Source organism: Sciurus carolinensis, chromosome 8 (genome assembly GCF_902686445.1).
Source record: "Sciurus carolinensis chromosome 8, mSciCar1.2, whole genome shotgun sequence".
Classification (NCBI taxonomy): Eukaryota; Metazoa; Chordata; class Mammalia; order Rodentia; family Sciuridae; genus Sciurus; species Sciurus carolinensis.
In genome coordinates this window covers 4,753,746-4,768,434 of record NC_062220.1, presented here as the reverse complement: position 1 = coordinate 4,768,434, position 14,689 = coordinate 4,753,746, and the positions used below count along the sequence as shown (strand labels likewise).

General features: G+C 38.6%; 1 protein-coding gene across 1 annotated transcript in view; it reads left to right on the top strand.

Annotated features, from left to right (window-relative positions):
• Positions 1 to 14,689, top strand: part of Actr3b (actin related protein 3B) — a 69,005-nt gene that overhangs the window by 19,823 nt on the left and 34,493 nt on the right. Inside the window, 2 exon segments of the mRNA XM_047562270.1 lie at positions 7,689 to 7,813; positions 8,587 to 8,697. Coding sequence (XP_047418226.1) covers positions 7,689 to 7,813; positions 8,587 to 8,697 — 236 coding nt within the window.

Below are 14,689 nucleotides of genomic sequence, written 5' to 3'. Positions count from 1 at the left end.
GAATTGAACCCATGCGAGCTTAATTACTGAGCCATATCCTACCCCTTTTTTATGTTTTACTTAGAGACAGGTTCTCACTGAGTTGCTAACTGCCCCAGCCAGGCTGGCTTTGAACTTTCTTTGAACTTTCTTGATCCTCTGCTTCAGACCCAAGGCACCCACTGGCACCAGCCGGGCCATTCTTTTTTGAACCCAAGGAGGATTTACTGTTGAGCTACATTTTTTTTACCTCTTTTCATTAATTTTTTTTTTTTTTATTTTGAGCAGGGTCTATTTAAGTTGTTGAGGCTGGCCTCCCAACTTGTGATCCTCCTCTCTCAACCTCCTGAGTTGCTGGGATTACAGGTGTGCACCACTACACCCAACTAACTTTTCTTTTTCCAATAGCTTTCGAATAGCTTTACTAAAAATTTTAGAATCAGTTTAAGTTAACTTATGAAGAATTTATTAATGGTGTTTTGATTAGAGATATGTTTTTTGTAGATTTGGGAAAAGTTTGACAGTACACTTGACAATATTTAATTCCTATCTGGAGATATTTGTAAATTGAGTATTTCTATCCATAAATATGTTATATGTAATTTATTGTTTATGTCTCTTGGGTTTTTAGTAATGTTTTACAATGTTCCTTAAAATGCTTTTACATACATTTTGCTGGATTTATTTTTAGATATCTTTGTTTTGTTGCTGTGAAATTTTTAAAAAAATGACATTTTCTAGTTAGTCCTTACCTGCAGACAGGAGTGCTACTGAGGTTTGTAAGTTGTTTCTGAATCTAGCACTTGTGCTTGTTCTAATAGTCTGCAGAGTTTTCTATGCAGACTTTTGTGTTGCCTGTAAATAATGGTCCTGTTTTCTCCTCCCGCCCTGGCTTTCTGTGTTTCCTTTATGTTGTTATGCTGGCCAGAACTTCTACCAGAGCAGTGACCCAGACTGAAGATAGCAGGTGCTTTTGTCTTTCTGATTTCAGAGAGAACAAGATTTTAGTATTTCATTAGTGATTGCTCTAGGTTTTGTGGAACCTTTGTTAGGTTTAAATAATGCTATTCTATTCCAATTTAACCATAGTATTCTGCTTGATTTTTTTTAAACCATGAATATTGACCTTAAGAATTTCTGTTAGCTGTTGAATTGATCATATAGTTGTGCACTTTTGTGCTTCTTAATGTGATGGTTATACTGATACATTTTCAAATATTGAATAATTATTAATTTAATCTTTGGGATAACCCTACTTGATTATGAAATACAAGTACATACTGAACTATGTTTGCAAATATTTACCGTCACTTTAAGTGACTATGGGGTATGTTAGGTGATTTTGTCCTTACGTGAACCTTATAGAATGTACTTGAACTAAGGTGGCTGTGACCTTACTAGATGATATAATTTTATGGGACCATAGTTGCATAAAATGTGCTGTCCATTGTTGACTGAAGCATTTTGGTTATGTAGCATATGGCTGTATTAGGATTTTTACATCAGTGTTCAACAGTCTGTACTTTCATTTCTTGTATGGTTTTTGTCTGGTTTGTGTATCAGGATTATACTGATTTCATAAAATGAATTTATTAGCTTTTTATTCTCTGGAACAGTTTGTATAAGATAGGAATTATTTCTTAAGTTTTAGTAAAATATGTAGCATTCTTTTGAGAAATACGTTAGATTTTTTAAAAAAAAATTTAGTTGTAGATGGACACAATACCTTTATTTTATTTATTCATTTATTTATATGTGGTGCTGAGAATTGAACCCAGTGCCTCACACATGCTAGGCAAGTGCTCTACCACTGAGCCACAACCCCAGCCCTAGATTTTTTTAATCTTTTTAATTTATTGGAGATTAAATCTTGCCTGGGCTGGTCTTAAATTTGTGGGTTCAAGCTTTTTCGCCTCAACCCTGGATTACTGGAGATATATATATATATATATATATATATATATATTTTTTTTTTTAATATATATATATTTTTAATTTTTTAATTTTTTAAAATTACTAGTGGAATGTGTTTTTTACAATTTGTTCTAATTAGTTATACATGACAGTAGAATACTTTCTCTTTTTTTGGCACCAGGGATTGAATCCATGGGCGATTAATCACTGAGTCACATCCCTAGCCCTTTTTATTTTGAGACAGGGTCTCACTGAGTTTGCTCAGGGCCTTGCTAATTTGGTGGCTTTGAACTCTCGATCCTCCTGCCTCAGCCTCCTGAGCTGCTGGGATTATAGGTTTGCCCATCATATGTAGTGTGTTTCTTAATTTCTGTGCCAAGTGCTCTTCAGTACGGAATCTGAGTCCTTTGGTATATTTTTCCTTGGATATGCTCTCTCCTAATACTCTTCCTTAGAATGTCCTCAGATAAATGTTTTGACCCCAGATGACTTTTTAGTGTTTAGGAAAATAGCCTGTCTCTTCTAGTTACTCACAGTCTTTATCCAAGCAATTTTTTAGACTAAAGAATTTTGCTCTTTACTAAGTTTGAGAATATTTTTCTTTATTAAGTTTAAATCTTGTTTGTTTTGATCAATAAAACTGAGGTTTTGTAATTTAAATTGTTTAAATCATTTGTGAGCTTTATTTTACATTATTTTATTTTGAAATAATTGTCAATTCATAGGAAGATGCAAAGGTAGTTTAGAGAGGCCCTTTATATCCTTTACTTATTTTATTCCAGAGATTACATCTGTAATACAGTGTTAGAGCTGGGAGTTTGATATTGGTACAATATGTATGCATAGTCGTGTGTGTTTGCAGTTATTCCCTGAAGGTTTTATGACGGCCCCTAAGACCCTTGCCTGAGGATGTGGTATCTGTGTCATCCTGGTATTGTTGTTTGTCATTTGTCTTTTTTCAGTTGAGATGTTACTAATTGTTTCTTTGGTAAGGTTGATCTGTCTAATTAAAACCTGGATATTTTGGGTGTATTCTTTGAGATTCTGATCTTACTTTAAGGGGGAATGCCTCTTTAAGACTGCCAATTTGGGGTCAGACTCAGGCCCCTCATTTTGATCTTTGTGGATACCCAGTTTGAGAGGGGCTTAAAATTACTATTGGGTTGATGGAAGTCAGGGTTCTTCAGCAGGCTGTGAGTGCTGGGTGTAGCTGGGGTGACACAGGTCATTATTTTACGAGAAATGTTGATATCTCTTGGAAACATTTCTTCATTGTGGTCCTAAGGACTGTTTGGGTCACATCTTGGTTTTCATAGGCATATATGAAAAAGATCTTGACTATAGATTTAATGCACACTCACATATATAATTTGTTTTTATTTTGAGCTGAATTCTTGCAGTATTGCTATATAGTTTTTTTTCTTTTACCCTCAAATACTTGATTAAACTTGAATGATGTGGATTGCAGAATCATTTTTTTCCTTCATCTCTTTAGCAATCTTTTATAGTGACTTGACAGTCTAATTTTTCATTTATACATAATTTTGATTTTGCCAGAGGATAGATCTGTATTTATATGGCATTTTGTGTGCATATTTGAGATCTGCTGCAAGTCTTCTTCTGAATACCCAACACAGGCATAAGATGGTTCTGTGTGGTATCTGTCGATTGAATCCATAGTCAATTTTTTTTTTTTTTAAAGTGAGTTAGAGGACTGTTTTATAAACCTTTTTTTTTTTTTGGTACCAGAGATTGAACTCAGGAGCACTCAACCACTGAGCCATCTCCCCAACCCTATCTGTATTTTATTTAGAGACAGGGTTTCACTGAGTTGCTTAGCGCCTCACTTTTGCTGAGACTGGCTTTGAACTAGCGATCCTCTTGTCTCAGCCTCCCGAGCCACTGGGATTACAGGCATGTGCCACTGTGCCTGGCAAATAATTTTTTTTTTATTAGAGCATTATAGTTATACATAGTACTTGGGTACATGTTGACAAAATCATACATGCAAGGAATTTGATTTCAATTCCCATTTCCCCTCCTTCCCTATTCTGCCTTCTCCCCTGTTCTTCTTCCTCTAGTCTGAGTTTTCCTTTCACTAGTTTATTTTTTAAAATATTTTTTTACTTGTAGATGGACACAGTATATTTTATTTATTTATTTAATTAATTAATGTGATGGTAAGGATTAAACCCAGTGCCTCTCATGTACCAGGCAAGTGCTCTACCACTGAGCCACAACCCAGCCTCTCATTAGTTTATTTTTTAGATTTTATTTATTTATTTATTTTTTTTAGTTGTCGATGGACCTTTATTTTCTTCATCTATTTATATGTAGTGCTGAGGATTGAACCCAGTGCCTGACATATGTGAGGCAAGTGCTCTACCACTGAGCCACAACCCCAGCCCGCTAGTTTATTTATTTATTTTTTTTGGCGGTGCTGGGGATTGAACCCAGGGCCTTGTGTTTGTGAGGCATGCACTCTACCAACTGAGCTATATCCCCAGCCCCCAGTTTATTTTTGATTGGAATTTCTAGGTATATATAAAGAAATGCCCTGTGGTACTTTATATATGCATATAACATGATTTTGTTAAATTCTTTCTCTATTTCCTCCCCTTTCCCATCTTCTTTCCCTCTCTCTCCTCCTACTCCACTTGTCTTCGTTATAGCTTTATTTTTTTAAAACATTTTTTAGTTGTTGATGGACCTTGATTTATTTATTTCTATGTGGTGCTGAGAATTGAACCCAATGCCTCACACACGCTGGACAAGCACTGTACCACTGAGCCCCAACCACAGCCCTGCATATATCTTTATAATATCTGATCTCCCCACCTCCCACTGCCTTCTTTCCCTTTTTTTGCTCTAGCTTCCACATACGAGAGAATGTTTCATCAAGTGATTTTCTGAGTCTGGCTTATTTCACTTAGCAAATTGGTAGAACTACTTTGGCAAGCAGTATGGAGTTGCTGCAAAAAACCAGGAATGGAACCACCATATGTCCCAGCTAGTCTAGTTCTTAATAAGCCATAAAGAAGGATGCAAAGGCCATAAAGAAGGATGAAGTAATGGGATCTGTGTGGTTGGTGTTCAGAGATGGGTTTCGTGTCCTTCCGTAGACCGCCTTAGTCAGGCTTGGCCCCCAGACCTGTCAGCCCGTTGGAGCTACCAGGCCCCGTGCGCTCCAGGGGCTCTCCAGTGTTTCACTTCACTTCTGCTTGCTTCAGGGCTGCAGTTGTTTTGTCCTTTGGGCTTAGGCCCACCCTTTATAACCTGAAAGCTGAGAACTTTTATTTTTATTATTTTTAGGGGTACTGAAGATTCAACGCAGAGCCTTGGGCATGCTAGGCAAATGCTAGGCAAATGCTCTACCATTCTACATTCCCAGCCCTTCTTAAATTCTTATTTATTTTTTTGGTACCAGAGATCAAATCCAGGGGTGCTTAACCACTGAGCCACATCCCCAGCCCTTTTTTTGTTTTTTATTTTGAGACAGGGTCTCGCTAAGTTATATGGGGCCTCGCTAAATTGCCGAGGCTGGCTTTGAACTTGGAATCCTCCTGTCTCGACTTTGCAGGCTGCTGGGATTACAGGCGGGCACCACTGTGCCCAACTTTAAAATTTTAGTTTTGAGGCAGAGTCTTACTGAGTTGCCCAAGCTGGCCGGAACTTGTGACCATCCTGCCTCTCCCTCCTGAGTAGCTGGTATTACAGGTATTGTGCCACTTGTAATTATGGGATAAGCACATTTTTATAATGTTTTTTAGTTTCTTTCCAAAGTGATTAAATTTCGGTTCCTCTTAAGTGTTTAGCCAGTCACATTTGTAGTCTTCCATATTAGTGTAGATAATATTTATTGAGGATTACTCTGTAGCACATTCTCTACTAAGCACTCCACAAATGATAGGCGGTTTAATCCTCAGCCCTGCCAGGTCAGTGGTGGGATGTGAGTGTAGAGGTGGTATTTGGAGCCTCAGCAATGACTTCCTCAGGTCAGCTAGCTTTAAGTGCTGAGCCCAGCCTGCAAACCATTGCTTGTATGACTTCAGAGTCTACTCTTAGCACTGCACGAAATAAAGTTGGCTAGGCTATTTGGAGAAATATATCAGAAATACTATTTACTTTTCCCTGAAATTCACTTACAAGCATTTTGATGTCTTAATTAGGAGAAACTTTGTCTAGCACTTTATTTGGTTGGTGCTAGAGAACTGTCGTTTCACCAAAAATTTGGTAAGCCTATAGTGAGATTCCATTAGTATAGTTATGGGATTAGGTTTATATTAGAATTATTTAGGTATAGTTTGAGCATTTTCCAAACCCACAATGAATATTTTAGTGCAATAGAATATTAGTTTAACAAACATTTCTCTAATGCCTACTCTGATAGTAACCAGCTTGCTTAGGAGCAAATCCTGGCTTAGTCTCTCAGAATCTGTATGACCTTGGGCATTTGTTAAACCTTCACCCCTTTGAAGGTGAAATGATAGCACTTCCCTGGGAATTCAGCTGTCTTGGGCACTAAGTGAAGCAGTGCACAAAAGCAAACACATCAGTGCTCAATTAATGTTGTTACTTTTATTATTTAAGTTATTGACATATGTGCTTGCCATTAGGGAAACAGTAAAAGACTTATGATTTGACTTTAAGAAATTTGGAGTCTTGCCAAAAGTGGCCATGCACACCTGTGATCTCAGCTATTGAGGAAACTAAGGCGGGAGGATCACAACTTTAAGGACAGCCTTGGGTAACTTAGGACCTGTCTCAAAATAAAAAATAAAAAAGGGGTGGGGGTTGTAGCTCAGTGGTAGACCACCCTGGGTTCAATCCCAGTACCACCAAAAAGAACCCAGTTATAAACACAAACAAACAAACAAAAACATAGTCTCATCGGTAGGCTGATGGCAGACATTTATCATTCTTTGTAAAAATGCCTTAATTGAAGTTTGGGGCTAGTGGAAATGTTAGGAATGCCTCAGACTGCTAAGTTCTCGAGGAAGACTTTACAGCGGTAGATGGCCCAGAGGCCAGGTGACCAGCGGGAGTTCATGGGTGCTTAGTGTGTGACAGGTTAAGGAGTTTGAGTTGAAAACTCAGTCTGTGACGGTTTCCACAGTTCGTTAGATGTTATATTCTAGAAGGACGTTTTTTACGATTATTTACTACGAAGTATATTTCCAAATATTGAAGATCTTATTAAATAAAAGTGTCATGCATAATTGTAATAATTGACATTAATACAGTTTGATTATTGTACTTTTTGCAATAAATAGTAGCCAACACCTTTTTTTTATGGGATATCACAACTTTTTGTTTTTCCCCTTCTAACAAAACTAAAAGTACATTTTTAAAGTTGTCTGATGTAGTGTTTTATAAAATGACTTCAGTATATAGGTATTATTTTTCAGTTTACTCTCCTGTATTACATAGCATTTCGTCTCCTCTACAATGTATTTTAAAAAAATTTAAACTACTGGTATATAATCCATAGGCATTTTACTTACTGTCTTGAGGGATTTTCCCAGATGAAACTGAGAAATTTAGTATTATAGCTTCTGTCAACAAGACAGCCCAGTTTCTTTGAACCATTCTGAAAAAATAACTTGTATCTACATCAGGTGCTCATTGGCAATGTCTTCTTTGTGAGTACCCTTAACCTCAGATGAAATTGTAACATGGAAAATTTACTTGTACGTACATAGGGATTAAATTATTCTCTCTTGATCTTTCAAATAAATGTGGATAGTGATGAAAATCTTTGTGCTTTTTTTGTTTTTAATTTTTTTTAATTTAAGGTATCGCCATCAGAGAGTCAGCCAAGGTAGTTGACCAAGCCCAAAGGAGAGTGTTGAGGGGTGTTGATGACCTTGACTTTTTCATAGGAGATGAAGCCATCGATAAGCCTACCTACGCTACAAAGGTAAATTTCTTTCTTTCTTTCTTTTTTTTTTTTGCGGTACTGGGGATCGAACTCAGGGCCTTGTGATTGCGAGGCAAGCACTCTACCAGCTGAGCTATCTCCCCAGCCCCACAAAGGTAAATTTCTGACAGGACTTTGCCTGTTTAAGTTTGAAACCAAGAACAGAGTAGAAAATATAATGCTAAATGGTAGGTTTTCCAGAAATTGTGTTTGTGAGCTGTGGAAGGTAGTGTTATTCTTACATTTAAATGGAGGCGTTTAGTTGAACAGAAGTGGTTATTTTTGAGTAGGTGTATTTTTGGGTGGTGAATCCCATGAATTAACAAAGCCCTGGCCTGCAGAATTGACTCAGGGAACATGGAGTCACATGTGAAAGCAAGGTCATCTTCTCTGAAAAATTGCAGGTTGACGGATAAACCTGTCAGATATGGAAAATTGCAGATTGAGTAATTAACAAGAAACACTAACATTACTTAAGTAGGTGATTCTTATAAAAAAAAAAAAAAAGGTAAGAGCTGAGCCCAGATCCAGTTGTGGTGGAGGAGCTGCGTCTGCCTTCACTGTGGAGGTGATTCTTAGTATTGATAAGTGGGTGGCATGGAATATGAGCAGCAGTGTGGATTAGTCTTTTAAAGGGCCTGTTGTTTCTTGTCATGATTAAGATGAACTTTGGGAGCAGGCCTTCCTTCTCTAGTGACACAGCCTGGGGACTGAGTTTGGTCATTACACTGTTGTTCTTACTATCTCCAACATTTTGATTTCTCTTGCTGCAGTGGCCGATACGACATGGAATCATTGAAGACTGGGATCTTATGGAAAGGTTCATGGAACAAGTGGTTTTTAAATATCTTAGAGCTGAACCTGAGGATCATTATTTCTTAATGGTGAGTAACTGGCACCTAATGGGAATATAGTCCCCTAAGTTCCTGAGTGCTTGGATTTTACACACAAGATTTTCCCAAGGGAGTTTTTAATTCTTTCCAAAGATATTTACATGAATTAGACTTTCTGTTATTTTTTGCAAATAACAAAGCTTAATAAAAACACCCAGGATCAAAAGGGGCTTCCTATATCGCTGAACAGGAAGGCCAGAGTCAGGCAGTTCTAGGGCTGCTTACATTACCAATCAGAAGTGGAATCCTCCTTTAGTTTGATCTTTTCTGTTGTTCCCCTCAGGCTGCAGGATTGCTACCCAAGTTCCTAGTCACCTCTTCACATATTTTTGATCAGATGTAGAGGGAAGGTTTTCCTTATTCATCACCTTTCAAGAATTTAGAGCCAGGCGTGGTGGTGCACACCTGTAATCCCAGTGACTCAGGAGGCTGAGACAGGAGGATTGGGAGTTCAGAGCCAGCCTCATCATCAGTGAGGCACTAATTAGCTCAGTGAGGCCTTGTCTCTAAATAAAATACAAAGTAGGACTGGGGATGTGGTTCAGTGGTTGAATACCTCTCAGTTCAATCCCTGGTATCCACCCCCCCCCCAAAAAAAAAAAGTGTTTAGAAAACCCTCTTCTAGAATCGTTCCCCACAGATCTGCTTGGTCTGCCCAAGCCTAGCCTGGTCAGAGGAATGGAACCGCCTGGTCTGTAGCTTAGTTTAGATTCTTTCTCTGGGACTGGAGAGGGTTGTGGGCCCTGACTAATTTCTTGGACCCTGGTAGGAACTTAGGTACCTAAACAGACCAAGTACCATAGGAGGAGACCTAGTTTTAGGTAGGAAACCACCTAAGTACTTGAGTGCCCTTGAGAAGTTAGACACTGTCATTATTACCACTTGTGATAGCAGAAGAGTCTGAGTTAAGATGTTCTCTTTTCTGGGTTTAAATGTTGTTATAAAATAAAACTGAGCTGAGATGTGGGCTCTGATTATGATACTTAACTAATCTTGTTCAAACAAAGCATTACAGAGAGATGAAATATCTCAGGGATCTATTTTAATTATTTTATTCAATATTACATATTTCTTTCCATGAAATGCTAATTTTGTGCTTAAATTAATTTCATATGTAAAAGGTTTGCTTCATAGAGAACAGTTTCAAATAACATAAACTACATATTAAACAATATGTAATTTAACTTTGGTTTTTTTTCCTATGCAAGTATAATGTCAAAAGGTTCCAGATCCAAGTATGTAATTCCTTCTAATGTTAGAATATATAATGTTTCTTTAGAATGATCTAGTTTAAAAATGTTATCTATATGGCTAATAGTTAATGGAATCTGTATATTTAATATATGTTACAGTATGTCCTTGAAAGTGCTTTTTTTTTTTTTTTGGTGGTGATGTTGGGGATTGAACCTATGGCCTCACAACATGTTAGGCAAGTGCTCTACCACTGAGCTTCACCCCCCAGCCCAAAGTGCTTTGGTCTTTTTCCTCAGTTATATCTTTTTCACTGGAATTATCAAGTTTGGCTACCATGTTTTATAGACCACTCTTTTTTTTTTTTTTTTTCTGTATAGTGGTTTATGTAAAATAAATGGAGCCAAGAAACTGAAAGTATATGAGTGACTTTTTCTTTATGACCCAAATAAATCACAGATTCCCACCTGTCAGACTTGGCATTTTCCCTTCTTTAGCATATCATTACCTACCTATTGGAGAGGCTTTTAGGAGCAGGCACCATGTTTAGCTGCTTCTTTCTGTCTGTTCAGTTTACTGTGATGGGAGTTCTCCTCCTTCACTTAAGGAAGGAACATCTATCTACTCTTTGGCCTGTGGAGCAAATGCAGGACACAGCCCACAGGCACTTTTACTAAGAGGATTTTTTCTCCCTAATTTAACTGGCATATATAAGATAGTAAAATATAGTCACTTCCCAGGAAGGAATTGGAGGTGTTTGATGTGAACTTGGAAAAGTCCATTTGCTAAAAATAGGTACCTTCAGTAAATGTTGAAAAATAATCAAGTTTATTATTAAAAATATGAGAAAGTGGGCTGGGGATGTGGCTCAGTGTGCCTTGCTTGTGTGAGGCACTGGGTTGGATCCTCAGTACCACATAAAAAGAAATAAAGTTATTGTGTCCATCTACAACTAAAATCATTTAAAAAAATATAAGAAAGTATTGTATTGGTGCTTTGAATTCTATAAGTTCATTTGCATATGATTGAGGAAGTAATATGGATCTTATTTCTTTTAGGTTTATTTCCTTACGTATTCAGTTGGTGAAACAATTCAGGGGAAATGAAATACTGAATTGTGACATTAATTGAAGGCTTCTTGGTTCAAGAATCTAAGTGACTTAAATTATGGGTCCCTCAGAAGCTCACAGGATGATCTTTTCTGACATGTACTGTGAGAATGAGCTCTTGACACTGAATGTTTTCAAGGCAGTTCAGGGACTTAACTCACATGGTCATGTGGGTTGAGTGGGTAGTGGATGGGAATCATTTTAGTGTGTCACAGAGGGCAACTGAGTTAAGACTTCAAAGAAATTTTCTTGTGCTAGGGGTTGAATCCAAGGGTTTACACATACTAGCAAACTTTTTGATTGTAACTCACACAATAGCAAGCTAGCAACTTGTGCAGGTGGCCAGTCGTGACCGCATGTGCAGACTTAGAGGAGATGACGATATTAGTGTGGCAGAAGCCCTGCGGGAGGTGGAGCTTGGTCAGGAAGGAGGATGTGGGGCAGTGTGGCCTGGTGTGAGGCAGTGGAGCTGCGAGCCCTGGTACTGTTTGAGGGCTAGGCCACGTGACCAGCACAGGCTTTGTGGTCACCCTGCAAGAGGGCATGACTGCCTGACGAGGCAAGGCTGGAGCTCAGGGCAGTGCAGCTCTGTGGGGCTCTTAAAAGTGATAAGGTGAAGTTACAGTCCAGGTGACCTGTGGGAGTCTGAGTAAGAGCCTGTGTAAGAGGTGGATGTGGCAGCCTTCAACAAGTGGAACCCATTTTCCCAACGTGGAAGAACTTTGTGATGCACCAGCTGAGGTAGCAGACTTGCATTTAGGGGTACATTTTGGGGTTACATGTCAAGCTACCCTCAGTCTAGGGATAAGCTCTTGCTTTGAGAGTATGTGGAAAAGGAGACCAGCTGAGAGAAACCACTCAGCAGATCCTTCTTAGGATGGAACAGAATCATTTGTGTTATTATTCAGTTGTTTCTCCTGTCCTGTTTTATTTGGCCTCACTGTTCTTGTTTGTACTCCCATGAGCTTGTCTGTGGTTTTTTAATGTGGTTGGGTTCACTGGGAATTGGACCTAGGAGCACTCAACTACTGAGCTATGCCTCCAGCCCTTTTTATTTTTTATTTTGAGAAGGGTGGTCTCACTGAGTTGCCCAGGTTGTCTCAAACTATAGAACCTCCTGCCTCAGCCCCTGAGCTCCTGGGATTGCAGACATGTGTCACTGTGGTGATTGTTTTGAAGCAGATGCAATTGGTTAGGATACATTGTATGTACGTGGCAGAGATGTATAGGAGGTTCTGTTGGTGGGTCTTGGTGGTTAGAATTGAGCAATTAAGAGCAACCAAGGATGACGCAGTTTTAGAACTTTTAGTTCAGAGGTGGTAGTGGATTGGGTGAAATGGGACACATTAGAAGAGATTTGTGAGGGAAGACAAAGAAGAGTTCCGTTTTGAGCACACTGGGTTTTAAGGGTAACTGGGCTGCACAGGCCCAAGAAGCCTGGAAGGAGCCAGCTCCGAGCTGTAGGGTTGATGGAATCATGACATTCACATGTTGGAAATTAACTCTGATCATCAAAAATAAAATATACTATCCTTGGCATTTTAAGAGCTCAATATATTAATTCATGATTATCTTGATATCTCTTATGTAAAGTTTAGGTTAGAGTTTTGTGTAAGAACTTTTTTTGATGAATCTAGTGAAATTAAAAATTGGTAGCTTTTTATTAACAGTGCTGTCCATCTGAATCACATGTGTCCTTACTTACTGTAGAGTTCCCTTTCTGTGTTCTGAGAATGGTTTGGATCTGCCTTGTCCCCACACAGAGTTCAACTCCCTGGGTTTGCTCAGTTAGTACTGGCTCTCAAGCTCTCTGGCTTCTAGCGAGTTGTTACCCTTCCTCCTGATCTCTCTTCCTTGAGGATTTGTATTTTAAAAAATGTTTCTTTACTGCAGTTACAAAGGGGTGAGGGTGGATTAATATTAGGTTCATGTATTTACTTTGCTATCTTTATTGAGAAATATGGATTGATTTTTTTTTTTTGTGGCATTGATGACTCAATTTTTAGTTAGTACCAGGTGGTAATATTACCATTGCTTTGAATAAAAATGTTCATGTAGTTTGCATTCATGTGATGTTTTGGTCATTTGCCTAGTATGAAAAAAAAAACAACCAAGAAAAATGTGACATCTCATTTTGGATCATGTTGTAAATGATGGTTTGGGAAAATTTTACTTAACTTTGCATCCTAAAGGAATAATTACTAAGTCATGGTGGTAGACATGGAAGAAATGGAATAGGGAGAGATGAGGCTTGTGATGTAACTTTGAGCACTTGAGGATGTGGCCTTAATAATGCTGGATTTGATTCAAGAACCAAAAGAAATAAGTATGTGGTGAACATTCCCTAAATGGAAGTATGTGGATTTTAATTTTTCAAAGTTGGTGAATTGTATTTGGCAGCAAGTAATAAGAGGTATAAAAAATAGTAAACAAGCTAGTGGTTTTATTTTCCCTAAACAAATTTATAGTAGGGAGTCTAAAACTGGTTTGGCGCTTCCTGGTGTCATGAGGGGTTTCTCTTCTCCAGTGTCTTTCATTCGTGGCTTCCATGGTGAGATGCCTCATGTTCCCAGGTAGGTCGCTGCGGCTTAGTCATCACTTCCATGTTGTAGAAAGGAAGAATGGGATAAGAGAAAAGGGAATCTACACTACTGAGTCTATTTTCCTAGAACTGTATTTATCAGCTTTTGCACCTTTTTGGCCAGAACTTAGTCATCCCTTTTCACAAGGAGCCTGGGGAACACTTTTATCTGGGCCTGTTGCTCTTCAGTCAGTGAGGAATTCAAGAGTGTCCGTGCAGCCTGCGGAGAGCCTGCTGTAGTGGGCACTCTCGCGGGTGTGGAGGCTGGCAGAGCCAGAGCTCCACTGCCTTCCCCTGCGGCTGGGTTCCGCCCACCGGGAGTGGCCCTGCAGCAGGGAGCCAGCAGGCCCAGGAGCAGCTGTGGCAGATGGGCACCGTCTGCTCCTGCCGTGCTGCTGTCTTGCTTCTGCTCAGGTTCCTCTGTGAATGAGCCAGTCAGGGAGCCGCACAGGAGTTCATGTGGGCCTGCACGAAGGTACCCCTCCTTAAAGCGGAGCTTTAAGTGTGACTCGGTCTGTCTGGAAGAGACCCAGCCAGCTTTTCATACTGCTGTCAGTAACGTAGTTATTGGTAACTGAGTAATTTTCATTTCATCTTTTTATCCACGTTTTTATATGATTTTATACATGATATGACAATACTACATTTCTTCCATTTTCTTTCTCTTTCCTTTTTTTTTTTTTAATGGTACTGGGTGTTGAACCCAGGACCTTGCCCTACTGCTGAGTTGCATCAGCAGCACTTTTTTTTTTTCTTTAAATTTTGAGACCAGGTCTTGCTAAATTGCTGAGGCTGGCCTCAAATTTGGCAGTCCTCCTGCCTCAACCTCCTGAGTAGCTGGGATTACAGGTGTGCACCACCATGCCCAACTAATATCATCTTTGAATATTTAATACATTAAAAATTTCAAAAAAATAAAATTTCACTGTTTTTGTTTGCATTTTTAATAACTTTCACCTTCAACATTTTTTCACATATTGGCTAGTTGTATTTCTTTTTTTTTGTGAGTTGCCTGTTCATATATGTCCTGTGCTTTTATTTACCAGTGTTTTATTGCTTTTCTCCCTTTTACTATTTCCATGGACATTTATTTTTACTTAAA